Source organism: Bufo bufo, chromosome 8, assembly GCF_905171765.1.
Source record: "Bufo bufo chromosome 8, aBufBuf1.1, whole genome shotgun sequence".
NCBI classification, from domain to species: Eukaryota; Metazoa; Chordata; class Amphibia; order Anura; family Bufonidae; genus Bufo; species Bufo bufo.
Window position 1 is genome coordinate 192354827 of NC_053396.1, and position 27598 is coordinate 192382424.

General features: G+C 45.3%; 1 protein-coding gene across 1 annotated transcript in view; it reads left to right on the plus strand.

Annotated features, from left to right (window-relative positions):
- Positions 1-27373, plus strand: part of LOC120978281 (leucine-rich repeat and fibronectin type III domain-containing protein 1-like protein) — a 68048-nt gene extending 40675 nt beyond the window's left edge. Inside the window, exons 4-6 of the mRNA XM_040406522.1 lie at positions 22745-23241; positions 24504-24574; positions 27033-27373. Coding sequence (XP_040262456.1) covers positions 22745-23241; positions 24504-24562 — 556 coding nt within the window. The 3' untranslated portion in view covers positions 24563-24574; positions 27033-27373. The remainder of the gene's footprint in view (positions 1-22744; positions 23242-24503; positions 24575-27032) is intronic.
- Positions 27374-27598: the final 225 nt, after the last annotated feature.

The following is a 27598-nucleotide window of genomic DNA, read 5'->3' on the forward strand; positions in this document are numbered from 1 at the left end:
GGTCATTTACGATCAGAAACACGGTCTAAATGCAAGACAGCAAGGATGCTGGCTGACATTTAGACCGGCGCTGGATATGCCGAAATTATGTAGAGGACGGATCCACTGCCAGCGCAGGGGCTTATTAAGATCGGCGTCTAAAACGCCGGATTTAATAAATAACCTCCTATATGTTTATAGCAGACCTGTCAAGTCCTGTGTGATGGCAGCATATGCTAGAGAGGGAGAAATTGAGCCTGGAGATATATAGTTTTCAAGAATTTTATTCTGTATTTTCATGTAAAAAACTGTTTAACTGCTGCCAGGACTCATAAGGTAAAGCTTACTTCCCCCGCCTACTCCTTGAGAAAGCCTATGAGTCCTTGTTCCCCTTCCCACTAATAGAGAAAGCCTGTGAGTCCTGCTTCCCCTACTCATTTATAAAGAAAGCCCGTGAGTCCTGCTTCCCCATGCCCACTAACAGGGTAAGCCTGTGAGTCCTGCTCAGGGCCGGTTCTAGGTGAAATGGGGCCCTGGGGCGAAAAACAATAAGGGCCCCCCCCAATGCACATTTCTCCAGTCCAACTGACTCCAAACAGAACCAGGGCCGCAGGTCGGGCTAGTACACTGGCACTGGCACGGGTGAGATGATGCCTGGGATGGATCCGATCCAGTTTAATCAACCAACATACCAGACTGGGATGGATCCCGATCCAGTTTAATCAACAAACCTACCAGACTGGTAGGTTGGTTGATTAACCTGGATTGGGATCCATCCCAGTCTGGTATGTTGGTTGATTAAACTGGATCGGATCCATCCCAGGCATCATCTCACCCGTGCCAGTGCCAGTGTACTACTACTGGAGAAATGTGCATTGGGGGGGGGGGGGGGGGGGGGCAGTTACTAATTTCTCCAGTCCAACTACTGACTCCAAACAGAACCAGGGCCGCAGGGCGGGCTAGTACACTGATGGACTAAGTGAGTGGGATTTGGGAAACTGGGAATGGATGGATCCGATCCAGTTTAATTAACAATAAGTTTAACCAACCAACCTACCAGACAGTAACTGGTCTGTAGACTGTACTTAGTTAGAAGTGGAACTTGGCTGGCTGCCTGTCTTCTGTGGGCGGCGGGCGGCGGGACTTCCCTGGCCCTGGCAGAGTCAGACTGTGGGCTGTGGCTGGCTGCCAATGGCGCTTGCTCCCTCTTCAAGTTCTCTGCTCTGGGGGGCGGAGCCTGTGGCAACGTCAGCCAGACGCGAGACGTGCCTGCCTGTGCCGTGCATACCGCTCCAGTCTTAAAGAGACAGGCAGCGCAGCACAGGTAGAGCGGTGGGGGGCCCCCTCCAGTCCAGACAGTTTAATTATATTACTCAGCGCCGCTGCGCCGCCACACTGTCCTGTCGGTCCCAGTCCCACACAGAAAAAAAAAATAGAATAGTACTTGCGGGCCGGCGCTGGGGGCCCCTAAAGAGTGGGGGGCCCGGGGGCAATTGCCCCCCTTGCCTCTATGGAAGCACCGGCCCTGGTCCTGCTTTTCCACCTACTCATAGAAAAAGCCTGTGAGTCCTGCTTCCCTATCCCAGTCCCACACAGAAAAAAAAAATAGAATAGTAGTTGCGGGCCGGCGCTGGGGGCCCCTAAGGAGTGGGGGGCCCGGGGGCAATTGCCCCCCTTGCCTCTATGGAAGCGCCGGCCCTGGTCCTGCTTTTCCACCTACTCATAGAAAAAGCCTGTGAATCCTGCTTCATCCTCCTACTAACACAGAAACCTGTGGGTCTTGCCTTTCCTGCCCAGTCAGAGAAAGCCCGTTAATCCTGGTTCCTCTGCCCCTTCCTAAATAAAGCCTGTGAGTCCTGCTTCCCTCGCCCACTCATAGAAAAAGCCTGTAAATCCTGCTTCCTTACCCACTCAAACAGAAAGCCTGTGAGTCCTGCCCCCCACTCACTCATAGAGAAATATTGTGAGTCCTGCTTTTTCCACGTACTCATAGATATTATCTAAGAGTCCTGTTTCCCTCGTCCACTCACAGAGAAAACCTATGAATAATTTATGAGTTTGAGGGAGTGCGGTGAGTTTGTGTCTTTTCTGTATGGCCTTCTTAAACAGGCCCATACATAGTAGGAACCTCTCCTGGTGGTAGGTGCCTCACAGGTACCTCAGGGTTCCTGTGCAATTGAACGTGCCACCAATATGTCCACTCACCCCAATCACCCACATTTGTTGAAGACTGAAATAGAAAATGTGTATATTTTTTATTCTTTATTTAGCAGACTGTGCTTGACTTGTTCTTTAACTACCATAGGATATCATGGAGAGCTCTGTGGCAAAGTGTAATCACCTCCCCATTGAGTTCTTTGGGGACAGCACATGATCCCTTTGCAATAGGTGAGGGTCCGATAGATGGTTTCTATAGTACAGTCTGTTTATATACTAAGTATGTTTAAGATGGAAATAACCCTTTTAAAGTAGAGTACCCTTGTTCTTGAGGCAAAGACGCTTGTAGCAGACAGCAGGAGTGGACCCACTGTGCTAACTAATGGGTTTGGCTTTGGGCTAAAACTATGGGCGTTGTCCTGACAGTTCCCTCATCCCTGGTATTCACCCTTTAACTTCTATACAGGGATGTGGACTTTGCTGCAGGGAACCAACCAGGCAGCTACCTTCTGGAGTAGTCCTGGTGTAGTTGGCAGCTGACCCATGGGAGCAGAGACACCAGTAGAAAGCACCAAAGGATCAGGCAACACTAGTGAACGGAAAACAGGTCAGGGAAGGCAGAGTTCATGCATATGAGATAAACTAACCTATGGTGAGAACAGGCAGCAAAGTATTAGAAGTTCGGTACACGGCAGACAGACAGAATAGCACACCTTTACTGGTTAAATAGACAACTAGGAACCTAAAGCTCAGGCAAAGGAAGGAGATGGAATCACAGTACATCATATATAGGAAGGGCAGATTAGCTCCTTAGTCAAGCAGCTGCACACACAGAGCCAGAGATTAACCTTTGCAGTACTGCAACAGAGGTTATTACAATGAACAATGGCCCTAATTCACACACAGGCAGCCGATGACCATGTGCACATGACAGTGGCCACCATAAACGGTGGTTGTAACAATGTTTCAGCTAAGGGCAGATTTCTAATAGCCAATGGATGGTATCTCTTTCTTGATCTCTATTTTCCATTGTACATGTGTTGTTTATTCCTGTCCTCGTACTGTGCCAAGACAGTTTGTTCTGTTTCTGCTAGTGATGCTCCGTAGATCCTTCTCGTCTTGGCCAGGATTGAGTTCCGTCAGTTCACCCCCGGAGAGGATTGGTTTGGTTAATTACTTAGAGATTTGTAGATCAGTCCCTGTGCTCAATATAATTACTTACTTTCACAAGGTGAATGCATTTCTTACAGTTTGTGTAAATATTATTGTAGAGCCTATGGGTCCATGCACATCAATTCCATGTGCACCAGTCCTATCAGCCAGAGGAGGTCAACAACATGTGTAACTAAGGAAGGCTAGTCATATACTTTTGTTGAATACTTGTTCAGCCAACAATTATCTCTCTTGACCCCCCTTCTCCACATGCATGCTCTGCTTGGCTCACCATGCGTATATTCTCAATTGGGAATAAGTAGCTGGAAGACAGTGGCTCATCTCGCCTGCCTGAAAACCAAAGGATTGGATGTGTCGGAAGCCAACTCCCAGATCCTTCTGTCCCCTGCCATCGGGATAGTTGGGAGGCCCCCATATAGGGCTGGTCCCACTGAAAATAGCAACTTAGGCTGACCTTCATCTAGCGTGTATGGCCGGCATATATAGGCGGCTTATGGCTCTATTATTTGGTATTTACATGGTATTTATGTGGCAGCATTTTTATTTATTTTTTCCTTAGAATGGTGTGGGTTTTACCCATGGATCTTAAAAGGTCCTGGTGAGCTGTCCTGAGGAGTAGGGTTAATGATACTGCTGTCTATTACAGACAACACTCAACAGCACCAAATATTTTAAGCAGTCCCTAAAGGAGTTGTCTGACTGATTCATTAAAGAAGGCTCTAGTTTAAAATAATAAAACAAGTCATAACTATAGTGCCGATCCCCCCCCTGCTCCTGTGTCCAGGGTTGCACAACCAATGAGGCCAGGTGAGGCGATGGCCTCAGGCAGCACCAGGTAGGGGCAAGAGATGGGCCGTGGGCTGAAGGGAAGGGGTTAGGTTAAGAAATTGGCATTGGCGAAGGAGGGGCGCCGTTTCAGTTTTCGCCTCAGGCAGCAGAAAGGCTAGGTGCACCTTTGCCTATGTCATGGTTCCCCCACAGGAAATGACCACCGCTGCAACGTGTGACTGCTTGGTCATTTCCTGTGTGGCAAGAGGAAACAGAAAGAAGAGACCAATGAAGGATCGGGAAGCATCAGAACAGAAAACTAAGGGGCTTGGTGAGTATGACATATTATTTTACACAATGCAGAGCCAATTTTTTTAAGTAATCGTCCGGACAATGAAGTTAATGGTTTTATAAATGCCAAGACCACATAATACATATGCTATATAGACTTCTTGATCTTTAAGAATCAAGTCTGAGACTTTTTTTTAGATTGCTCTCTGCTGAATAGTCCTGCATTAAGTGTCTGGTTTTACACTTTACATTCATGGTTCACTGTAATATGAAATAATAATCCCCAGCAAAAATTAATCTTACTTTTTATGCTTCTGCAAGTGATCTCTATAGAAACATTCTCCCAGGACCTGCAGATTGACTGTGGTAAGCCCTGTGTATTAGCTCCTCAGGCTTTATGCTCAGCTTGCCATCCAGTACTTGTCTATGGCTTCAGTCTACTCTCTTCATCGGGTGTTTCTTGACTTGGTCCACTAACTTCTTTTTATATCCTTATGCTATCAGTTCTGTTTCTTCTGCTTCGGCTGCCTTCTGCTGGTAATCTTCCGTCTTTGGCCTTCACTTCTGTTTGTGTTCCCTGTAGTCTGTCCAGTTTCTGCTGCTCTGTTCTCCTTCACCGTTCCTTGAGCCAGTCTAATCCCATTTCTATGAATTTCTAATGTCTCAATGTTTTTCTGTTGCTTTATGGGAGGCGAAGCGGTAATGAGTTGGACCTTGGTTCATGTGTCCCTGAAGGGTTTTTGCCCTATTGCTCGTCATAGCTGATCACGCGTACAGCATGATGACTATGATTTACGCTATTGCTTAGAAAAACCTCTTTTAATAGATCCTATTTACTGGATCGCAGGGTAGAAGGAATATTTTGTAGCGTAAAAAAACTAAAAAAGTCTATGTAAAAAAATATATTGTATGTTCTTAGCAAAAGAACCTGAGTCCCCAAAGAGATTGACCGATGGTTAAAGAGTCACTGTACTTTCACTCAATTTAATTTAATAGAGAATGGTGTAAATAGCAAATTTCTAAATCACTTCATTTAAAAATCTGCTTGCATCCACCTGAAAAAACTGTAAAGTCATGGCCACTAGGGGTCTTACTTCCACCTAACTTGCAGTCTACTGACTGTTGTCAGAATCTCTGTTACCAGGGACGGATCGTCCCTGGTAACAGAGATTCAGAAGACAGCTCACAGAAAATGGGGGTGTGCAAGAACTAGCTGAGATTCTGAGCCTGATAGAAGAACTTCTTCTACACAGCTTTTGAAGATTAGGAGTCTCCTGTGTGTCTGTAATTGTGAACTCCCCCTCCTTATATGTTCTTTATACTCCAGTGCTGAAAACAAACATAGTGGGAAGTAAGGGAAAGGACCTCACAGCAGTACAGGGCTGGCAGATTTCACAGAAGGGATATGCCCTCTGCTTGTGAGAGAAATGCATCTAGCTGTGCAGCTGAAGAGGGAAATAATATGGCCAAAAAAAAAAAAAACTATTCTGACAGTGTGAAATAAGCCACGGTATGGTTCCCCTAAAGATACCAGATGTCTGCTGCACGCCTTCAAGCTTTCCATTCAGGACCAGCAGATCTCAGGTGGAACTATATTCTGAAACTAGGTTATCCACATTGGCTGATCCCTTAGATTCAGGGTTCATCTTACAATGCCTGATGCTTGCTTCACACTCACCAACTCTTTGAGATTGTCTTTCAGGAGGACTGTAAGTCCCCACCAAGCATTAACACACCCCGTTTCGCAGAGTATGACCATTTTGTGTGGGATCTGTCCCCTTTTGTGATGCAGCACTACCCTCTTAATGTGCATTTGGCCAACAGTGCTGAGTAAGATGATGCTGCATCCCAGCACCACAAACATCCAAGGCTGGTTTCTGTGGCTACTCAAAGATGTGGCAACTCTTCAGGGAGGTTTCCCTTTTTCTGGGAGCCTCCAAAATGTTTTGGCAGAGTTGGTAAGTATGGCTTAGGGCAGGTTCACATCAGTGTAATGAATTCCGTTATTGCTTTCCGTTATAACATGGTTATAACGGAAAATAATGGGATTTTGTAAGAATGAATTCAAGATGGAAACCTTTAGAGGCATTCCGTTTTGATCTTTCATAATAGACATCTATGGGCAAGCATACCTGTAATGACCGGCGTCACGCACAGGGAGGGAAAAGGGAAAGCCCTGCCCAAGGGAGAGGGAAAGGTGGTGACCCCTGACTCACCTTGCGGCTGGCACCTGACTGCCCTGACGTCCCTAGACGGGTTCCTCACCCGTGCGGCAATCACGTGCCTAAACCCTGGCTTTCCCTAGAATGAGCCCTAGATAGTGAACGGGCCGGTGGGATCGCTAGTCCGCACCACTGACACTAAGAGGGAAACACCAGGGAGAGGACAGACAATACAGACAAACACATACACCCAGGTGGGCGACCACAGCAGACCACAAAGGTCCAACAGGGATCCGGAGGGTAGCGTTCTGGACCAGCAACCAGAGAACGCAACAACACAGCTCCAGAAGGTCAGAATAGATGTCCAGGCAGGAAGCTCTATATCTGGCAACCAGAGAAGTGTGAGAGGGGAATATAAGGAGGTTGGGAGTGCTGGACAAGGAACAGCTGAGGAGAAGGAGCTACGGATCCCTGAGTGAGCCAAAAAGGGTTGCAAAGCAAACCCAGAAAGCTATCATAAGGAAACAGCCCTATCTTACATAGAGCGCGGAGCCAACCGCTGTGACTTCCTGACCCCGGGTATAACGGAGTCAGGCGTGGGTCTTGACACCCTCGTGACAATACCAGATCCGTCTAGTTTTCGTTATGCAGGACGGAATAGAAAGTCCTGTCGACAGGACTTTCTTTTCCGTTTTGAATTCCGTCTTACGAATTCCGTTATAACGGAAAGCAATAACGAAATTCATACCGCTGATGTGAACACGCCCTTACTTGTTTGCATGTTTATATACCTTGAACACCTTTGGATCCAATATGTCTCCCTCTACTTATATGTCCTATTCCAAGAAGGCTCCCGAAAAATTGGCACCACGGCTAGGAAAGCATTTCACTTTGGTCGGCTCCACTCTGCTTTTCACAAGTGGTTGCATGGCTGTTATTATCTGGCTATCAAACCTGGGTGGATCCAACATTTATGGCACTTTTCATGGTGTCGCTTCCACTTCATTCCAGCAATTGTCGAATTCTCGCAGCTTTCAGGCCCCCACCGTTTGGACGTTGGTGGCATATCCTAGCGTTGTTACAGAAATGTCTTTTATGATTCAACTCCTATAAAGTGTAAAATGTTACAAGTATACTTACGTGTAAACTAATACTGTGCAAGCGTCTGCATCTGCCTTTACTTATCTTGTGCTGACCTTGAGTGACTGTACATCATGTCATAATCTTCATTCTGCTGCTTCCTCTGACCGCTGACCTTATAAATCCCAGTAGAGCTGACACTACTGATTTTCATTCTGGGAAGTGTGGTTCTCTGAAAATGTAGTTTGAAATAGAAAGAAAAAAAAAAACACCTCCTGAATGCAGAGAGTATGACATATCTGCGGTGATGGACTGGGTTACCTTAGGTTCTCCAAAGGAGATGATTTTGTGGACCTACCTAACATTCAAATGTATATGCATCCTGTTTTGATCACATCGTTAAAGAGGTTTTCAAGGATTTTCATATTGATGGCTTATCCTCAGGATGGATCATCATTTTGAGATTGGTGGGGGGTCCGACTCCCAGTTCCCCACCAATCAACTGTTTGAGGAAGCTCCCTTGTGGCCTTCTCACTGCTTACCAAGCACAGCACCGTCCTATTGATAGCAGCTTTGATTGGTATCGCAGCTCAGCCCCATTTACTTGAATGGGACTGAGCTGCACATAGGCCACGTGACCGATGTTTGTCACATCGTACAGCTGATTGAAGTCGGACCCCCGCCAATCCCATATTGATGATCTATACGTGATCAACATGAAAATTTCAGAAAACCCCTTTAACCTTTAAATATGCAGGCTATATCAGCTCCAGATGGGTGATAGACCACCAGATCTTATGGTCTAACCCTTTCCATGTATCTTAACACAGATCATGCCAGAGGAGCCTTGGGTTCTCTTGTGGGTCAGCCTGATTCTGTAATTCAATCAGCTAAGCTGTAGTACAGTCTTTGGCTTCATGCTCATGGCATAGCTGTGTATGGGGGGTCTGTACGTCGGCACACAGAATTCATATGGCTCTATATTACGCTGCTTGTGGCACCATATACTGCCATGGTATTATAGACTATGATGGAACATGAAATCGGAAGCATATGGATGCACAATATAGGTCTATTATGACTCTGTAAAACATGGACATGTGCTACGGCTTTCCTACCATCGACATGTGTCACCTACTGTTTCACTAGGACACGAGACTACTTGCTGGTCGTTGGGGGTCCGACTTCTGGGATTGATTTGAATTTTTTTTACTCAATAGACAGACCATTATCCAGCACGACATGGAGTATCCTAGTGTTATACCTTCAGACTATTATTGGGTGTCCCACAAAATATATTCTACAGTTTTCAAACCAGCACCTGGATCTGAATACTTCTGGAATTGAATGTAATTAAGAATTTAGTATAGCCACAGTCAATAAAATGTATCTGTATGTCGCCATTGGCAGTTTTTCCTTTTCCTTATTTCTCTGTCCTCCTCAGTAACATCGCTGAGGTGGTCGCACATGCTCAGATCCATCTTTCAACTGCCATTAGCCGAATCTACTGTTAGAAGCTGTGCCAGTTAGAGGTAATGCAGAAAGAACACCCCCTGAGCAGATAAAGAGCTGCAGCAGAAAGGGCACACCCCTAAGCTATGATAGGAAGAGAGCTACAGCGGAAAAAACACGCCCACTGAGAAAGGACAACCTGAGCTGACTGCTTGAAATAAATCTAGAAGAGCAATGTATATCAAGATCTCTGGTTCCATGTGAGCTACACAGAGCTGGTTCTAGCTTTTACATTAATCACAGGATAACCCCTTTAACCTCTTACGGACACAGGGCGTACAGGTACGCCCTGATGTCCGAGTCCATAAGGACACAGGGCATACATGTACGCCCTGTGTATTTCCGATCACCGCCGCGCGGCGTGCGGTGATCGGAACGGGGTGCTTGCTGAAATCATTCAGCAGGCACCCTGTGACAATGCTGAGGGGGGTCCTGTAACCCCCTGTATCGGCGATCGCTGCAAACTGCAGGTCAATTCAGACCTGCAGTTTGCATCGTTTCTGGGAATTAGGAGGGTGATCGGTGGTGTAATATACACCACCAATCACCCTCCGTAGATCCTGTGAGGTGGCGGTGATGCCACCTCTCAAGATCGCCTGTGATTGGCTGGACGGATGAGTGGACGGAGCGCTGCTCTCCCCGCCCACAGACTTCCGTGTAAGCGAGGAGAGAGGAGCCCCGTGTCAGTCCCTCTGCCTCCCACGCGATCCGCCACCATCCGTGGCCCCTGAGCCACCATAAAGTGCCATCTGGCACATAAACATTTAGGGAGAGCTTTAGGTTAGGCAGGGAGAGTGAAAAAAAAAAGTAGTTTTTTTTTGTGTGCAGCACCCGGGTCTGAGGGTGTCTAGGGTACACTGCAGCCTGCCCCCCCCATTTTTGGGGCGCAATCGGTTTTTTGTAGGTGCGCTGACTGTGGCCTGCACAGCATCCGGCCACTGTTTAGCGCATCACCCACCCCACCGCAGGGTATACGTAAAAACACATTGTCCCCCCACATACACACACGCACACACTAAATAAAGTTTTACACACACACACTCCCCTTTAGCGTTAGAAGATGGCCCGCCGGATGTTCTCGGCCGAGGAGGCATACGCCCAGCTGCTCTCCGACTCCGAGAGCCCCAGTGAGGACGAGGATGACCCCACTTTCCTGTTGTCATCTTTGTTCTCTTCATCATCTAGTGATGATGATGAGCCCCCAAGGCTGGGGTGGATCCAGGAGCCCCCCATGCCAGGGACCCTGTGGCCCACACTAGTATGACGAGCCCTGGGGCTCGTACTACTTTTCCGGCCCACCAGGCAAGCCCACCTGAGCCCCCTACCGGTGAACTCACCTGGAGTACCCCAGAGGATTTTGAGCCTGTGATTCCTGATTTTGTTGGCCAACCAGGAATCCAGATTCGCACAGTGGGCTTTACTGAATATTACTTTTTTTGTTTTTTTTCAGTGACCACTTTGTGAATCTCTGTGATGGTGGAGCAAACAAACTTGTTCGCCCAACAGTTCATTGCTCAACACCCGGGCTCTTTTTTCGCTAGGTCCGGTGGCTGGACTCCGGTCAGTGCAGCCGAGATGAGGACGTTTTTGGGGTCTCGTGCTGCACATGGGCCTAGTCAAAAAGCCCAGTGTCAGGCATTTCTGGAGTGGGGACGTCATCTACCAGACCCCACTTTACTGTATGGCCATGAGAAGGAATGCCCACTAGAGAAGCTGATGTCTCCTCCCCATTGCTCCGATAGTAATTGGCATATGGAGCAGGAGAGGAGACAGTAATGGGGCACAGCGGGCGAACGGAGCGGCGCCCAGGAATAATAGTAAGTGCTGGGACATCTCTGGGCGCCGCTCTGTGTAGCCTAATACTTAAAGACTACTTTATATGGGTCCAGACTTTAACACATAACACAGGAGGCGGGTGCCAGTAGCAGAATCGCATTGCCGGCACCCTGCCCCTGACAGGGAGCTGCGATTAGCGGCAGTTAACCCCTCAGGTGCGGCACCTAAGGGGTTAACTGCTGCTGATCTGCCAGTACCCGCCTCCTGTATTAAGGGGTAATTATCATTGGTGGCGCAGTGCGCCCCCGCCTTCAACCCCCCACCCCATTAAAATCATTGGTGGCACAGTGCCCCCACCCCCCAGTATTAAAATCATTGGTGGCAGTGGCCACAGGGTCCTCTCCCCACCCTCTCATTGGTGGCAGTGGAAGCTTCTGACCGAAGCCCCAGCAGTGTAATCCTGGGGCTCTGATCAGTTACCATGGCAGCCAGGGTGCTACTGAAGCCCTGGCTGCAATAGTCAGCTCCCTGCACAGAGCAGCAGGGTCAGTGTTAAGTCCTATTCACCCTGACCCAGGTTCAAGGGGGGAAATAGTTATTAAATAAAAAGTGTAAAAAAAAAAAGGTAAAAAGAACACACCAAAATATTAAGTATAAATCACCCCCTTTCCCAATTTCACATATAAAATGTATAAACAATAAATAAACATATCACATATCGCCGCATCAGAAAAGTCCAAACTATTAAAATATAAAAATAATCTATGCAGTGAACGCCGGAACAGAAAAAAGAAATAAAAACTGTGCGATTCGCCATTTTTTAAAATGCGGAATGCACGTGGCTTTTTTGGTTTATTTTTTCACGTGGTATCGAATGGTGTCGAATATCGCAATACTTTTTTATGGTATCGAAACCGAATCAAAAATTTGGTATCGCAACAACTCCAACATGACCATTGTTTTGGTCCGCATCCGAGCCGCGGCTTGGATACTGACCCATTCACTTCAATGGGGCCGCAAAAGATGCGGACAGCACTCCGTGTGCTGTCCGCATCCGTTGCTCCATTCCGTGGTCCACAAAAAAAATATAACCTGTCCTATTCTTGTCCGTTTTGCAGACAAGAATAGGTAGTTATATCAATGGCTGTCCGTGCCGTTCCGCAAATTGCGCCTTCCGTGTTTTGCAGATCCGCAATTTGCGGACCACAAACCACACAACACTTGCAATTGAGGCCTAAATTGATATTCTGTGTATTTAAATTCTGCACCACAGGTCAATTCCGCTGTGAAGTCCACATGAATTTTTTACAAAGCACGTAAACCACTTTGCAGCTCCTGTAAACGCTATGGATTTTCCACTCGCAATTACGTTACAGAAAATCTACAGCGTTTCCGTCTGATGTGACCGTACCCTGAAGGTGACCCTTACTTGTTTGGGGCTTAAGTTCAGCTCATGTCATGCAAAGGTTGCCACTAAACCGAAACAGCGCCACTCTTGTCAGTTGTCCCCCTAATGTTAAACAATCCCTTAAACTAGGTTGGGAAATGCAAGAAATGTTTTTTCCCCAAAAAAAAATAAATAAAAATGTATCAAATTTTTTAAGCCATTTGAGGTTATTTTGGAACAGATGGTTCCCTGCAAAGGGATTACACAAGTGATTGTTTTTCAAGTGTAATATCTGATGTTTCCCCCTGCTAATGTTGTGCCTGATCTCAGTAAGTTCGAGGCAGCATAGTGTTCCTTGCAAAACCGAATCTTTACTCAGGCTGGTGGGCAGACCAGGACATTCGTTTTTCTGCAGTATATTAGTACCACATGACGGACTGTGCTCAATTTAAAGAGGTAGTCTGAACATAGACTTGACGGTTGTGCTCACAGGAAAGGAATATGCAATGGTTCCCAGCCAGGGCCACCAGAAGATCAGTACATAGAAATGATCAGGAAGGGTTGGCCATGTGCAGCAGCCTAGAACTGTCCAGGATGTACTAGGGTACGGCCACACGGTCAGGTTTCTGTATGCAGTATTGGAAGCCAAAATCACAAGTGGATCATAAAAGGAGAGAAAATATACAAGACAGATGTGACTTCTTTCTGAATTCACTCCTGGTTTTGGCTTCCAAAACTGTATGCAGAAACCTGACCGTGTGGCCATGCACTTAGGAGCCTGACATCTTGCTGTATAGTTAAACTGGAGACGGATTGTAAGCGCGTCCACCAACCTGGGCATGAGAAGTAATGGCTCAATGGTGGATCCAGTGGTGGCTCCAGCTCTGTATGAGTCTTGTTGGCCACTTTTGATGATGAAACAAGCAAACATTTTTCCATTTTGTTGTCTGCGTGTGCTTTCCTCATACACTTGTGGTCCTTTGTTGTCCCTATTCATTTACTTGTTTGTCTTGAGGGTCTCCCCATACTGCTGTTTGGCCATTTGTCCTGGGTCTCTGGTAGCATCACTGAGGAGAGTAGGCGGTGGGCACGGCTGTGGCATGGGAGCTGAAGAGGAGTAGAGTCTTGGCAAGCCTTATGCGTTATGGTATCAATACCCTGACACAAAGGGGCAGAGGAAAACTCCCCGTAAGGTGTAGAGAGGGGGGAAGCTGCAGACCAATGCTTAAAGGGGCTGTGTCACTTCAACAAATGGCATTTATCATGTAGACAAGTTAATACAAGGCACTTACTAATGTATTGTGATTGTCCATATTGCCTCCTTTGCTGGCTTGATTCATTTTCCCATCGCATTATACACTGCTGGCCTCCAGGGACCACGGCAACAGCTGCAGCACAGATACAAGGGGGACGGAATAGAAGCTGCGGCACATGCATGCTTATGTGCACTCTCACGGTTTAATCCACCAGAGGCCAGGGCTTTTTCCTATAGTGTGCAATCACAGCCACTGCTGCCGGATAGCATGGTGGTCGGAACCCCTGAAAACGAGCAGTGTATAATCAGGGGTGCATCACCAATGAGGCCAGATGAGGCGATCCCTCAGGCAGCACTAGGTAGGGGCAAGGGAGGGGCAGCCGAAGGGCTATAAAGGGAAGGGGCTTGGTTAAGAAATTGGCATTGGGGAAGGAGGGGCGCCATTTCAGTTTTCGTCTCAGGCAGCAGAAAGGCTAGGAGCAACCCTGTGTATAATGTGATGGAAAAATGAATCCAGTCAGCAAAGGAGGCAATATGGACAATCACGATACATTAGTAAGTGCCTTGTATTAACGTTCTCTAAATGCCATTTGCTGTAGTGAGACAACCCCTTTAAAGAGGTATGCCACTTTTTATCATTACATTTATTTTGAGAATAGGTTGCTGAACAATTTTCCAATGTATATGTATTTAAAATTTAGCTTGCAGACCTTTATAATATCCATAGAGTAGCCTCTCCCTAAAGATTTAAAAAAATGATCTGGCCCATTTTAGTCCTGTAAAATGCATCCACAGGACAACTGGATAGGACTAAACATGGTGTCAGTCATACACCATTATGTAATCCTTACAAGTATCATGGGAACAGGCTTTCAGTTAACTGGCAGGTATCTAATAGATGAATAGTAGTGTATTGAGGAGAAAAACATATACAGTATATACAGTAATACTACCTGCAACAGCATCGCAGTGTCTGTGTAAAAGCAGATCCCCTTTTTTTTTACACTAAAATTAAATAATGTAAAATCACCTAAAGACATGTAGCCATATTACAAATCACCTATAGACAGGCAGCCATGTAAGTACACACAGTGATGTAGTTACTGTAATAATAACAATAAAAATCATGATTTCATCACTAGTCCTATTTACTTACCACATAAATGTGTCCTGTGTGCTGACCCAGCACATGTATGTCTGCTAACACTTCTGCTTATTGAATGTCAGTATATTAGAAATTTGTATGATTTACTATTGTATAAAGAATGTCTCGGAGAAGCTGCAGCTGCATCCCCTTCCTCTTGTCTTCTATTTAGTACATTGTCTGAGGAACTGAGGAGGTGTCTGAACATTTACAAAGAACCTGCCATCAGGGTCCCTACAGGTTCTTGGAAGATGGAAAAAATGCATAATTCAGCCAGTATTCATTTTATATATTCATATTTCCTCTAAAAAGAATGATTCTGCTAGATATTATTCAAACATTTTTAGTCCAGGTGCATTATTGGTGTGGCAAGAGAGTTGAGAACCGAAGGTCACTGAACGGTGGGACCCTGCATTTTCATTACTTGTAGAGGCAGGGAGTTAATTACTGTAATAAATTAGAACGGATAGCTTCTTAATATGTATGATAGGAAATTATAATCCCCTTCTCGGAAATTGTTCACACCATCTTAGCCTTTATAAACAAACTCAGTTATAAATAGGATATTAATACTTATGCCCCTCGAAATATAATCTTCCTCGAAGTTTCATACATCATTTCTTAAAGGTCGATTTCTTAATACGCTATCATACAGCGAGCCCAGCAGGAATGGAATCAACTGAGCAACACATGAATTGATGAGATGTAAAATCGCAGTGAGGGACATTCATCAATAGTGTCGCAAGACACATGTGTTTCATGATTTGGCGCATTTTACTACTCCTTCGCGCCCCTTTTTCTAGTTACTTTCTTAAAGCTGATGTGGCAGGTGTGATACGTTGAATAAATTTTGGAGCATGTGCTTCATGAATAGGAGTCTTCATCAAGCATGCTTGATGAAGACCCCTGCATGGGTCGAAACGTTGCATCTTTTGATATGCGTTAATAAACACTATGCTTGGTCTGCATGGATGCCTTCAAGCCAAATTTTAATTTTGAAATCTTCTGGTCTACATTTGTGATTTTTTGGAACTTTTGTGAATCTTCCAGTTACTTCAGTTTGCTGCTTGCAACCATAGACTGTAATAACTTTTCTTCAGTGTCTTTTTGGGGTAATTGATGGAAGATGCTCCATGGGTGACTAATCAATATGAGCTAGCCGAGAGCAATGTCCAGTATAGCCCCTTCTTAAAGGGTCTGTCTGATTACAGAGTGAAAAAAAAGATAATGGTCTACTTTTTGTAACTTTCTAACTTTCTTATAGATTTTATTTTACCCCCAAATAGGCTCCCTAAGAGTAATGAGGCCCAAATTAAGTGGAAGCACGTCTAATTTGGTAAAAGGTTAAAGGAATACTCCAGGTAGAACGGATATAACATGTTACACTTAGCACAGAGCCTGAGGAGGTGGAACATGACAAAGAGCCCAAAATATAGAAGTCATGCACCACTCCCTCAGACTAGGCATAATGCAGTGTAACAGTGTTACTTTCTTTAAAGGAGTTGTCTAGGATTTTTTTTTTTATTAAATGTCCCCCCCCGCCGTCCCTCCAGTGGGCCTTGTGAAGACAGCAATACTCCATTTGGGTTCCTTGTTTCCCAGGCTTCTCTGGACTTCCAGTCACTGCCTGTAAACCTTCTCCTGGATGAGGTCACGTGGCCTGCTGCAGGCAATTACTGGCCTCTGTTGTAACATGTCCCCAAGTGGGGCCAGGTGCTTCTTGGGGACATCTCACCATTGAGGCCAGTCATTGGCTGCAGTGGTGCACATGACCGTAAGGAAGTTTACAGGCAGGGAACGGAGGTCCAGTAAAAACAGCCTCGGAGCCATGGAGCCTGAAAGGCTGGGAACAGGTATGTATACTGTAGCTCTCTTTCAGGGTAGAACTTGCCCACCAGAGTACCAGAAGATCCTCTGGTATGCCCAAGCTCTGGCATTAATGGACCCCTAATAAAATAGGGCCCAGAGGATGGGCCAATAACTTATACAAAGACAGGTGCACTCTACGGTCTTACTAAACCCTCATACTGATGTAAAATTGAGAGATTAGCCAACATATCCTACTGTGGAGAACATGTCTGAGCCCGAGCACTGTGCCAAGGTTTCTCAAGTAGCTCGGGACCTAACGCTAAACCTACCTGTGCCATATGGGCAATACCAGGAGCCAATGGGCAAATTACAGGAGCGCAAGGTCTGACTCACAGCAAACTCACAGTTACCTCCAGCATGCAGCCATGCTTACAATGGGAGGAGGGAGAGAGCTCTGAGCCGCACCCAAGACTGGCTGATATAGCCCAGGCCTCACATGTGTACCAGAATGTTGCCTGTAGATGGAAATAAAGGCACATTCAGACTAAATTTTGGAGCCAAAGAACAAAAATAGACTTCCTAGCTCAGGTATGCGTATATTTAGCTTTCTTATCCTAATGACCATGTTCATGAATGCGCTGCCCCCTTTATGTCAAGGGCTGCAAAGCATATTGCATTTCTACTGTATATTACAAAAGAGGACGTGGAAAATTGGCCACGCTTATTTATTTTTTGTCGGCAGGGCTGTTGATTTTCTACTTGATATTTTGATGTACATTATTAGTTCCAGGTGCCCGCACTGTGCTAAGGAAAATACAGAATCAGCCATGTTAGTCTTGCCTATATTATTAACCTTTGATATTCCTGAGAATAAAGGGTACCAGTGTTGTCTGCTTTGGTCAATCCCTTTTTATGTACGAAAAGTAGGTGATTACTGCATGTACTGCTGCTGGAACCTCAGAGCTCAGCAGGAGAACCTTGTGGCAAGTGTTCGATTTTGCTATAGCACCCCCACAGGGCAAATAAAGCATTGCAATGGGCTGTACATATAATTCATGGACAGGCTGAGTCCTCCAGAGAGAGATACAATCTTTGAAGCCAGTTTTCTATCCTTGACATTGACAACCCTTTTTAAGATTACTTGGATAAATAGTGAAATATGACTGTCTGTACACTGCCTTTAATTTTTAGTAGCTGTTTTATGGCCTAAAATATAACATTAGATTGGGGTAGGGGCTTAATTACAAAACTCTTTGCCTAGGGTAGAAATTTTCCTCATTATCGTGTTGATTATTTACTTTTAATTGATTCAGATCCTGAAGCCGACTATAAAATGGAATCTTTTCTCTGGTAATGGCTTTTTATTTATATCAAAGCTCTCCTGATTTACAAAGAGCTAATTTGTTTACAGCTTTATGTGGCATCATCACAGTGTCTTGAGTTTGGGAGGAGTAATGGAGGACTGATGGTTATGAGAAAGATGAAAACAGACAGACAGGGCTGCATGCCAGGGACCTGGTAGGAGAGGAATGTCTGACACATTAATGGGCCTCCAAGGTTTAGTAGAAGACAACTCCATTTGGAGGTGACCTTGGAGCCAGTAACTTGTCACTAGGGTTAATTCCTTCTGGGAGGATTCACAAATCATATGCTAGACATTATTGATGATACTTCGTCACGTGTATAAAGATAACTACAATTATTATGGTATTAAAAGTGGACATGGAAATGGTGGAGGACCTTCAGAATAATTTCTTCTGGTATGACACTGCTCTAGGTTGTGATGGAGATCCAGCATTGTCATTCACATTTAAAACTAGTTTTAGGTACTGGAGATATTTTTATTTGTTCAGTGGTTTGGAGGATCATGGTGTTGGTGGGGTCAGCAGTAAAGATTATGTTTAAAGGGTTTGTCTCATAATGACAAGCCCTGGTCAAATGCCCTATTGGGACATATGGACATCATGATGTATGTTCGGCACTTGGGACTTTGCCTTGTCGATCCCCTGGTATTCACCCTTTAACCCCTGTGCAGGTATGTCGACTTCTCTGCACGGAACCAACCAGGATGATACCTCTTAGAGTAGTCCTGGGGATGTTGGCAGCTAAACCAAAGTGGTCAGGCAATACTTGTAAACTAGCTGAAGGTCAGGGCAGGCAAAGTTGGTGCGTATCCATAAAGAGTTCCATCGAGGCAGGCAACAGTGGGAAAAAATTGTATACAGGCTAGAGTCTGGACAGGAGACGAGGAGCAGAGTTAGTAGTCAGGCAGGCATTCGGTACACAAGTAGTCAGACATATAGTACCTTCACTTGGCAAGCTAGAGACCAGGAACCTAAACTCAGGCACCTTTCCCTTGGGGATGCTCAGGGGCGGACTGGGAACTTAAAGTGGCCCTGGAAAAAATACTAAAAGTGGCCCTGTTTTGTAGTCAGGTCCAAACTGATGGAAGGCAGGGCCGGAAATACCATATTGTAGCACATTATACCACCACAACAGAGCCAAATATCACCGTCCATTACAAAATACTGCCACCAGAAGCACAAAATACATCCCCAAAAACTTCCATTGGCTGGCCGTAAGGAGGGCTCAGGTGGCCCCTGGGCATTGGCCCATGGTGAAATTTCCCTGTAAGGTCTATGGCCAATCCGCCCCTGGGGATGCTGCCTTATATACCAAAGGATAACCAGCCATTGGTTGGGGACACATTTGACTGTGTGCTGGCCTTTTAAGAAGCACAAGTGCTCTTGCGCCCTATAGATGTCACGGCTTGGAGGTAGTTTGCCGGGACACTTTTGCTGCGCATGCTGGTTGCCGGTGGTAATGTTTTGTTGTATTGCATGGGTGTTTGCTTTCTTTTTAAGGCCGTTGCCCTTCCTTTCTGGTTTGCACGGGGTTAAGGTGTGAGCAAGATGGAGCTGGGTGTGGTCTCAGATCACTTCATATACTGTTGCTGTGAGACTGAGATCATTGTTATGTCTGCCTTTGTATGAGAAGGAGCTTGCTCCTTTCTTGGATGCTTTCTGAGGGCCATCCTAGTTTGACATCGATGTCATCCCCTTGTCTTCCCTTTGTTTCTATTCCTTTACCTATCCTCACTTACTGTTTTGAGTATGGTGTGTGATGTACAGTGTGTTTGTTGTTTGTCATTTGGTGTTCCATGTCTGGTCTATTTGGTGTTTGTAGTCCAGCATGGTTGTTTGACATTTCCCCTGTTTGTCTGTACCTCTGGAAAGGGGGTCCCTGGGGTTCCCCGGAGGGGGAACTACAATTAGTTAAGCAGCGCTGTCTGGGTCTGCCATGCATCTTGCTGCATGGTGGTCCAGGCAGTTACTACTGCTCCTGTGTTTGGTGTTGGTACTAAGTCCAGATTTGTGTGTTTGGGCATCAGTGCTTTTCACAGGACCCAGTGGTTGTCGTGCGGACGACTTGTTCCTTTTAGTTGTTGTAGGCAGATAAGTGATGTTGTGGTCCTGTGGTCTGTTGTCTTTCTGCCACAGGACACTTAACTGTCGGGTTTTTCCTCTGCTTGCTGTCTTCTCTTCTCCTTGCTGTTAGGCCTGCAGAGACTACTGCTCTTCCGTGTCTTAAAAGAACAGGTCGTCTCTGGCCCTTACCTTACTACCAGAGATCATCAGGGTTAGTAGGGCTCTAGGTTTCCTGGGTATGAGTTGTCCTACCATCCAGGTCCGCTGATATGGTGAGGAGTTAGGGCGAGGATTAGGGACGCTATAGGAGGTGACCTGCTCACTTATCCTTGGTTTCAGGCCTGGTGGCAAATGCAATCCCTTCTTCCCTGACATTGTATGCTGGGGTTTCCCCCACTCCCCACCGTGACAATAGAATAGGCCAGGAGGCCTATGATAAATAAGCAGCCTGCAGATCTTAAAAAGGATGCTGGCGGCCAGAAGCACTGCTGGCAGGAGTGCAGGACAGAGCCGGGGAGTGGACGTAAGCAGCGCAGTGTCTGTGACAACAGGGAGGACCAGCGCAGTGGTGGGAATGGACCACCAGTGTGACAGGACCCCATTTGATGAGCCACAACCAAGAGGCTCTCTGCAGGATTGTAAGACTCAAGCGTTCCTTGTATTGTAAGGACAGCCGTTCATCTTTGGCTGCCATGTAAGACTCTGTTCACACTTCTGTGGGAAGCAGCATGCAGTGCTATTTTTCCTGTGAAAATAGCCAATACCATGGCAAAAGCCAATGAACCCCATTACATCCATTGGGCACTGTTGGTGCCTATTACTAACAGTTTTGGCACTCCATTTATTTTATTTTTCAGCTCCTATGATGGAACAGAAAAACATATGTAAAGCTAACACTACATTTCAGTGACCACCAAGCAGGCAAAATCAACTGCTTGTAGGGGGTACCAAGATTGAGACTTAGCTGATTGCCCAGGGATCACTCCGATAAAACAAACCCTCTAAGTTTCGAGAAAATTTTTAACTTTATGCTCTATTTAGAAGGTGATTGACATAAGTCTGAGTCTTAAACCAGTTGATCATGAGGGTACCACCACTCAGTGCGGTCTTGGGCCGATATCGACACAGTTGACCTGAATCTATATTGTTCATGGCCACGCAGCACCTTCAATACAGCATGGTCATTAACAATATAGACCAACTGAACAGTGAGAGTTTCATCAGTTTAATTAAAGCCTATTGTGGCTCTTATGGCCATGTCGTACTCAACGGCACACAATCACTCCATGTGGTCTTACTCTTGTTGAATGGACCCTATAGGGGTAAAAATGCCAATTTGTTGATGGACATGACAGCAGTGCCTACTGGATCCACCATGCCATTACTGCCCAAGATTGGACAGAGAATGATCTGGCCCCTTGTGCCTTACAGGACTTGAACCCCTTACTAACCACTGCAGCCATGAAATGGTTGATTTGTGTAAGTAAAATGCATTTTAGGAGCATTTATCACATGCTCTACTGACAAAAGCTCTGTTGACCCATGCCGGCCATGTGCCTTTGCATACTTCCCCAACGTACATATACCAGGGACAACCTAATTACCATGTCTTAATCATGTACTGTATGACCGTCTTATCAGGTAGCCAATTAACGGGCATACTCAGAAAGACAGGGCAAAGACAGGGAGATCAAAATGTTAACTGGGGCCCGATTTGAGCCCATGGACCCAGTACGTCAAGATTATAGTGATAATGCACATTGATTTGCCGCACCAAAAGTAATGTTATGCATTCCTATTTCACATTACTGCAAACAAGGCAAATTGAAAAATTGGTTAATATTAACGACAAACAATCTTACCCAACAGCATAAAACCCATAAAACTCAGCAAAACAGAAACGTGAGATTCATAATCACAGCGAAGATGGGAAAGAACATTGCATAAATCACACAAAGACAACGAAAATGCCAGTAAATCAGAGAACCTCCTCAAGGAGAAGAAGTAACCAATCCGACAAATAAATCCATGTTAATAAAATAATAAGCAGTGCTATAAATAATTAATAACCTGCAAAAGTTTCACGAAAGACTTCTGTATAGTCAGCAGGTAAAGAAACAAGACGAGAGACATAGAAATTAGGCAACCGCTTCCATAAATAATGGTAAAAACTTCTAATCCAGTGGTCTCAAGGTGCGGTACATGTTCAGGGGTATGTGCTGCAGAGTCAAAGTACTATATATGCCAAAGGTTAAGAACAAAAATCTAAGTCTGCCCTAGTGTCCAATGTTGCTTGTTGCTAGGCCAATGTTGTACGAGCCAATGTGCTTATAATTTACGTACATCTGCTCTTAAAGACCACCCAGCACTGGAAGTCTGATCTTCTCAGTACCTCCCGTGCTGTGCCTGTTCTAATGCTTCCTCTGCTGTGCATGTCCTACCACCACAGCCGCCATCATCATCACCATGGTCCTTCTAATATACAGGCCTGCCCAATAAAACAGGAGAGGTGGAGGTCTGATTTTGATAAGGCTGCCTCAGTAAAAATTATCTTGTAACACATTGTTATTGGGTTCTGGGGGTCTGTAAACTCGGGGGGTTGTCTGATCTGAGGTTTGTAATTTTCGGTGGGTCTCATTTGAGGTCTCTTATTTTTAGTGACAGTGGTCTGGGGTTGGTGGAGGAGGGAACTGGTCTGAGGTCTGTATATATATATATATATATATATATATACCCGTATATAGATCCATACATACAAGGAAAGCCTGTATATATAAATCTTTATCTGAACTTTCGCAATGACCATTTATATTTTTCATACAGGATGATACCTCCAAACAATCGCAGCTTCTTGATCAATGACTTGGCTCCTGGACGGGAGTATGACATCTGTGTCCTGGCTGTCTATGATGATGGGATGACCTCGCTCACTGCCACCCGAGTTGTAGGATGTGCTCAATTCAACACTAAAGAGGAGAATGGACAGTGTCAACCGCTCCACACCCAGTTTCTTGGAGGCACCATGATCATTATCATTGGTGGAATCATTGTGGCTTCGGTCCTGGTTTTTATCATTATCCTAATGATCCGATATAAAGTGTACAGTGGCCAGGAGGAAGTCGGGAAAGCCAGGGTCAGTAATGTGTATTCCCAGACAAATGGACAACAAGGGATGGCCTGTGCTCACTCCTGTGTCAAGATCACTGGGGTTCCAGAGGAGCTGCCACTAAATGCCGATTTTACTAGAGAAGAAGAGTTGTCACCAAGCACAAAACCAGCACAAGATGCATGTGAACCAAAAAGTTCTGTGCCCAAACAAGGTAAGCCATGAACCATACAAGTGTAGTCAAGGACAAAAAAAGAAACATTCGTTGAGATAAAAGAATTGTCACTTGGACAACTTTCTACATTTAGTTCAGTACATAGTTTTACATGAGCTGGTGGTCTAAGGCTTAGTGACCATTTCTCTAGTATTATTCCTTGTGGCCCAGGGTGGTTTAGGTGTTGGTTATCTACAATCTGTAGTGGTATAGGGCTGTTTCAGAGGTTAATGATAAGCCAGAGTGCACAGTCAGCAGGTAAGTAATATCTAATATCCCTTGTGGCTTAGGGTGGTGAAGGGGAATTGTGGTGGTCTAGGGCAGTAAGGGGTAAAATCTGTATATAATTTCATTTGGCTAAGTCTAAACAGGTTCAGAATTCTGACCTAATTAAAGGATTTTCCCATGAAAAAAAAATCTGCAGTTGTGAAACCAGCACCTGGATCTGAATACTTTTGTAATTGCATGTAATTAAAAATTTAGTATAACCAATATTCAATAAAATGTATCTGTATAGCGCCACTTGCTGTTTCCTATTCTAATTTCTCTGTCCACCTCACTGAGATGGTCGCACATGCTCAGTTCCATCCTTCAAACACCTCTTGAGCTGTGATAGGGAGAGAGCTGAAGCAGAATGGACACGCCCCCTGAGCTGCAACAGAAAGGACACTCCCCTTGAGCCTCTAGCTTGATATAAATCTAGCAGAGCAATGAATGGGGAGATCTCTGGATCCATGTGAGGTACAGGGCTGGTTCTAGCTTTGTTAGAAAGATATAGTTGTGTCAGATTTTAATTTGTTACATTTTTCATGGGATAATCCCTTTAATTTACTAATATGTTGGAGTCAGGCTTCTGTTTTTCTGATACATAACTCCAAATTCCCTCACATCATACAAAAATCAGCCCGGCAGCTCAGTTTCCACACTGAAAATCTCTGCAGTATGCTTTTACCTTACCAGCAAATCTGTGTAAATTGCTGCAGATTTGCAGTGTGGAATCTGCCATGTGTGAACACTCTCCAAACTCAGTAAACATATACCCCACTATATTATCGTAACGGACACTTTTTATTTTTGAAGTATTCTACATTATGTTGCCCTTTTTTGTTAAAGAAAAAGAATCTCATAATAAATCCTGATCTGTTTGATAGGAGCTCAGTTACGGATCTTGTCAGCATTTTAGCAGCTTATTCCAATCATGGCTGACACTCACATACTGCACCATATGGAAGACGTCGCACTAATTTGACATTCTTTGACAGGTTGTAAAAATTCTGGGGAGAAGAGATTATCTTGTGAGTGGACAGATGTCAACATCTGATGGAGCTTCCAGGTATGAAGAACCAGCATCTGGCAAAGACATTATGGTCTTTCCTAGGTCATGTGACCGATGAACGTGACGTCACATGGCCTAGGGAAAGCTGCGGGAAGGCTGCAGAGCTACTGCAAGCGCCATTGACTTTTCAAACAGCTGATCAGCGGGGGTCCCGGGTGTCAGACCCCCATAGATGACATATTGATGACCTATCCAGAAGAGGGTCGTGCTTGCACAATACAGGAAAAAGTGTCTGGCTACGCGCACTTCCATGGTCCCAACCACCAGAGAGGCTGGTGCCTTTTCTTATAGTGTGCAAGCACAACCACCGCTGCAGGGAACGAGCAGTGTATAATATGATGGAAAAATGAATCAAGCCAGGAAAGGAGGCAATATGGACAATCACAATACATTAGTAAGTGCCTTGTATTAACATTGTATACATGATAAGTGTCATTTGCGAAGTGAGACAACCCCTTTAACACTTACATACATTCACTTTGGTGAAATTCTGAATTATTGAGCAGTGGCTCATGCAATTCTGCTTTGGCACCGTCCATCCTTTCAACAGATCTTTCCAATATTAATGAATACATAGATATGTTTGTCAGTGAAGCTGTGGAAAAGGGAATAACAAAAAAAAACGGTATATTAAAGGGCATCCATCAGTAGATTTGTACCTATGACACTGGCTGACCTGTTACATGTGCACTTGGCAGCTGAAGGCATCTGTGTTGGTTCCATGTTCATATGTGACCAGCAAGATATGCATTTATCAAACTAAAAGAAATTAAAAAGAGTATCACTTAAACCTGTTGCTATAATGAGTAACAGATTGGTCTTCAGATTGGCAGGCTAAATCCTGGGGATAGGTTCCCTCCTTTAGCAAATGAATGCTCAGCTCAATCACACATGTATTCTGAATGGGTTGAAAGGAATAAGCCACCTCCAGGGGTATCCCTCCCCTGAGAACCAGTGTTCATATCCAGTGATGGCCAGTTCGCAGTGTTCGCCAGCGAACACATGCGGGCTGCCATCTTTAGTAAGGTAGACTCACCTGTCCGGCGATGCACATGATACTGTATGGGGGCAGCTACAAGGAGACGTTATACTGTATGGGGGCAGCCACAAGGAGACGTTATACTGTATGGGGCAGCCACAAGGAGACGTTATACTGTATGGGGCCGGCCACAAGGAGACGTTATACTGTATGGGGGCAGCTACAAGGAGACGTTATACTGTATGGGGGCAGCCACAAGGAGAAGTTATACTGTATGGGGGCAGCCACAAGGAGACGTTATACTGTATGGAGGCAGCCACAAGGAGACATTATACTGTATGGGGGCCACAAGGAGACATTATACTGTATGAGGCAGCCACAAGCCCCCCCCTTCCTCAGTATAACAATGTCTTGTGGCCACCATACAGTAATGTCTTCTTGTTGCTCATGTATGGGGGAGTGGGGAGTGCCGTAGTCTGGTGCAGGCAGGAAGGAAGGAGTAGGCCAGAGTCAGAGAGGGCCGCAGTTGTAGAAGACATACATGATGATAGACAGACATAACCCCTTTATTTGAGACAGTAGGGCTATCTTTTAGGGTCTCTCACACTCCTCTTCCTCCTTCTTGGACAGTTACTGGTAGGCAAACTCTGTGGGGGTGGGAGTTGAAAGACTTTTCCGACCAGTCTCTCCTGGGCTGCTCGGCGGCCTTGCCGTCGGTGGGCGGAGACTTCATTATGGGAGCGAGGAGGAGCCGGGAGTGGCCGCTGCAGGTAGTAATTGTACTGGTATGCAATCATGCAGGGGCGGGTGGACGCAGATTGTGAAGCGGTCAGCGCACATGACCGCTTCTATAACGTCACAAAATACTGCGGTTATTAGGAAACGGCGATGTTGCCATATCTCTTAATACTGCAGTATACCACCAACACCGGTATATCACTTAACCCTATCTCTACCCCAACATCTACTATGAGGGTAGTTAGTAAGTGGGGATACTTAGTAAGTGGGGATACCCCATACACATTAGATAATTTTCTTAAAGGGGATGTTCACCCTTGGGGACCTTTTCTTCATCATGGGTCACATGATGCGTGGGTGACCTGTTACCAACTGGATTTTGACGTGAGGAGAACCAAGACCTGTGGACACCAAGGGGGGGCAGTTGAGCAGGAACCCAGCGGCAATGATCAGGTAATCATGACTCCCACCCTGGGTCTGGCCTCGCTTGTGTGGGGGGTGGATAGGGGCGTTGGTGTAGTACTGCAGAAAAGGTCCCCAGGGGTGAACAACCTCTTTAACTAATCTACTAGAGAATCCAATCTCACAATCATTGCATAAATTACTATTTGAAGAATGCAAAAGCGTTTGATCTCCAGACCAATGGATGGGCTTCCCTTCCTCTCTGGATGAGCATACGATGCATTATTTATCGCTTTGATGATTTATTTAGTGTTTGTTTGTGTTTGCTATCATAAGGATGAAGAAAGATGACTACATGCGGAATGCCGGAAGTCTACGACGAAGATATCAGATGGTTAAAAGCTGATTCATCGAGAGAGAGGTTATAACGCTGCTGTTTCCTGACCCTCTCGTTTGCAGTCAGATTGCTGTTACAGACTTGTTGCCATGGAAATGAGCTGGATAAAGTTTCTGATCCCCTTTCCACATTATTCTCACAAACACGATCACCCCCACCCCCTCCACCCGAACAGTATCTTCTTTAAACCACCTTGGACAATGATGGTCTCAATTCCATTTCTATTTCCCATCAGACCTGAAAATGTTTTTTCTATTTTTTTTATATAATACTTTTGTAAACCACCCAGATATTTTGTAATAAAATTTCTTCCGAGGAGGCTGGGGCTGCGGATTTCTGTACACCCACAAGTAGGTCATATGAAATGGTATGAACTAAGCTTTGTCTGGCAACCCACCAACACCGTAATCTTGTATAATAGCCTTTGCTATGAAATAAATAGGTGGAATAGTCAGAGGACACATGGTGGGAGTAGTAAAATCGTGATACAGTGTGTTGGAACTTG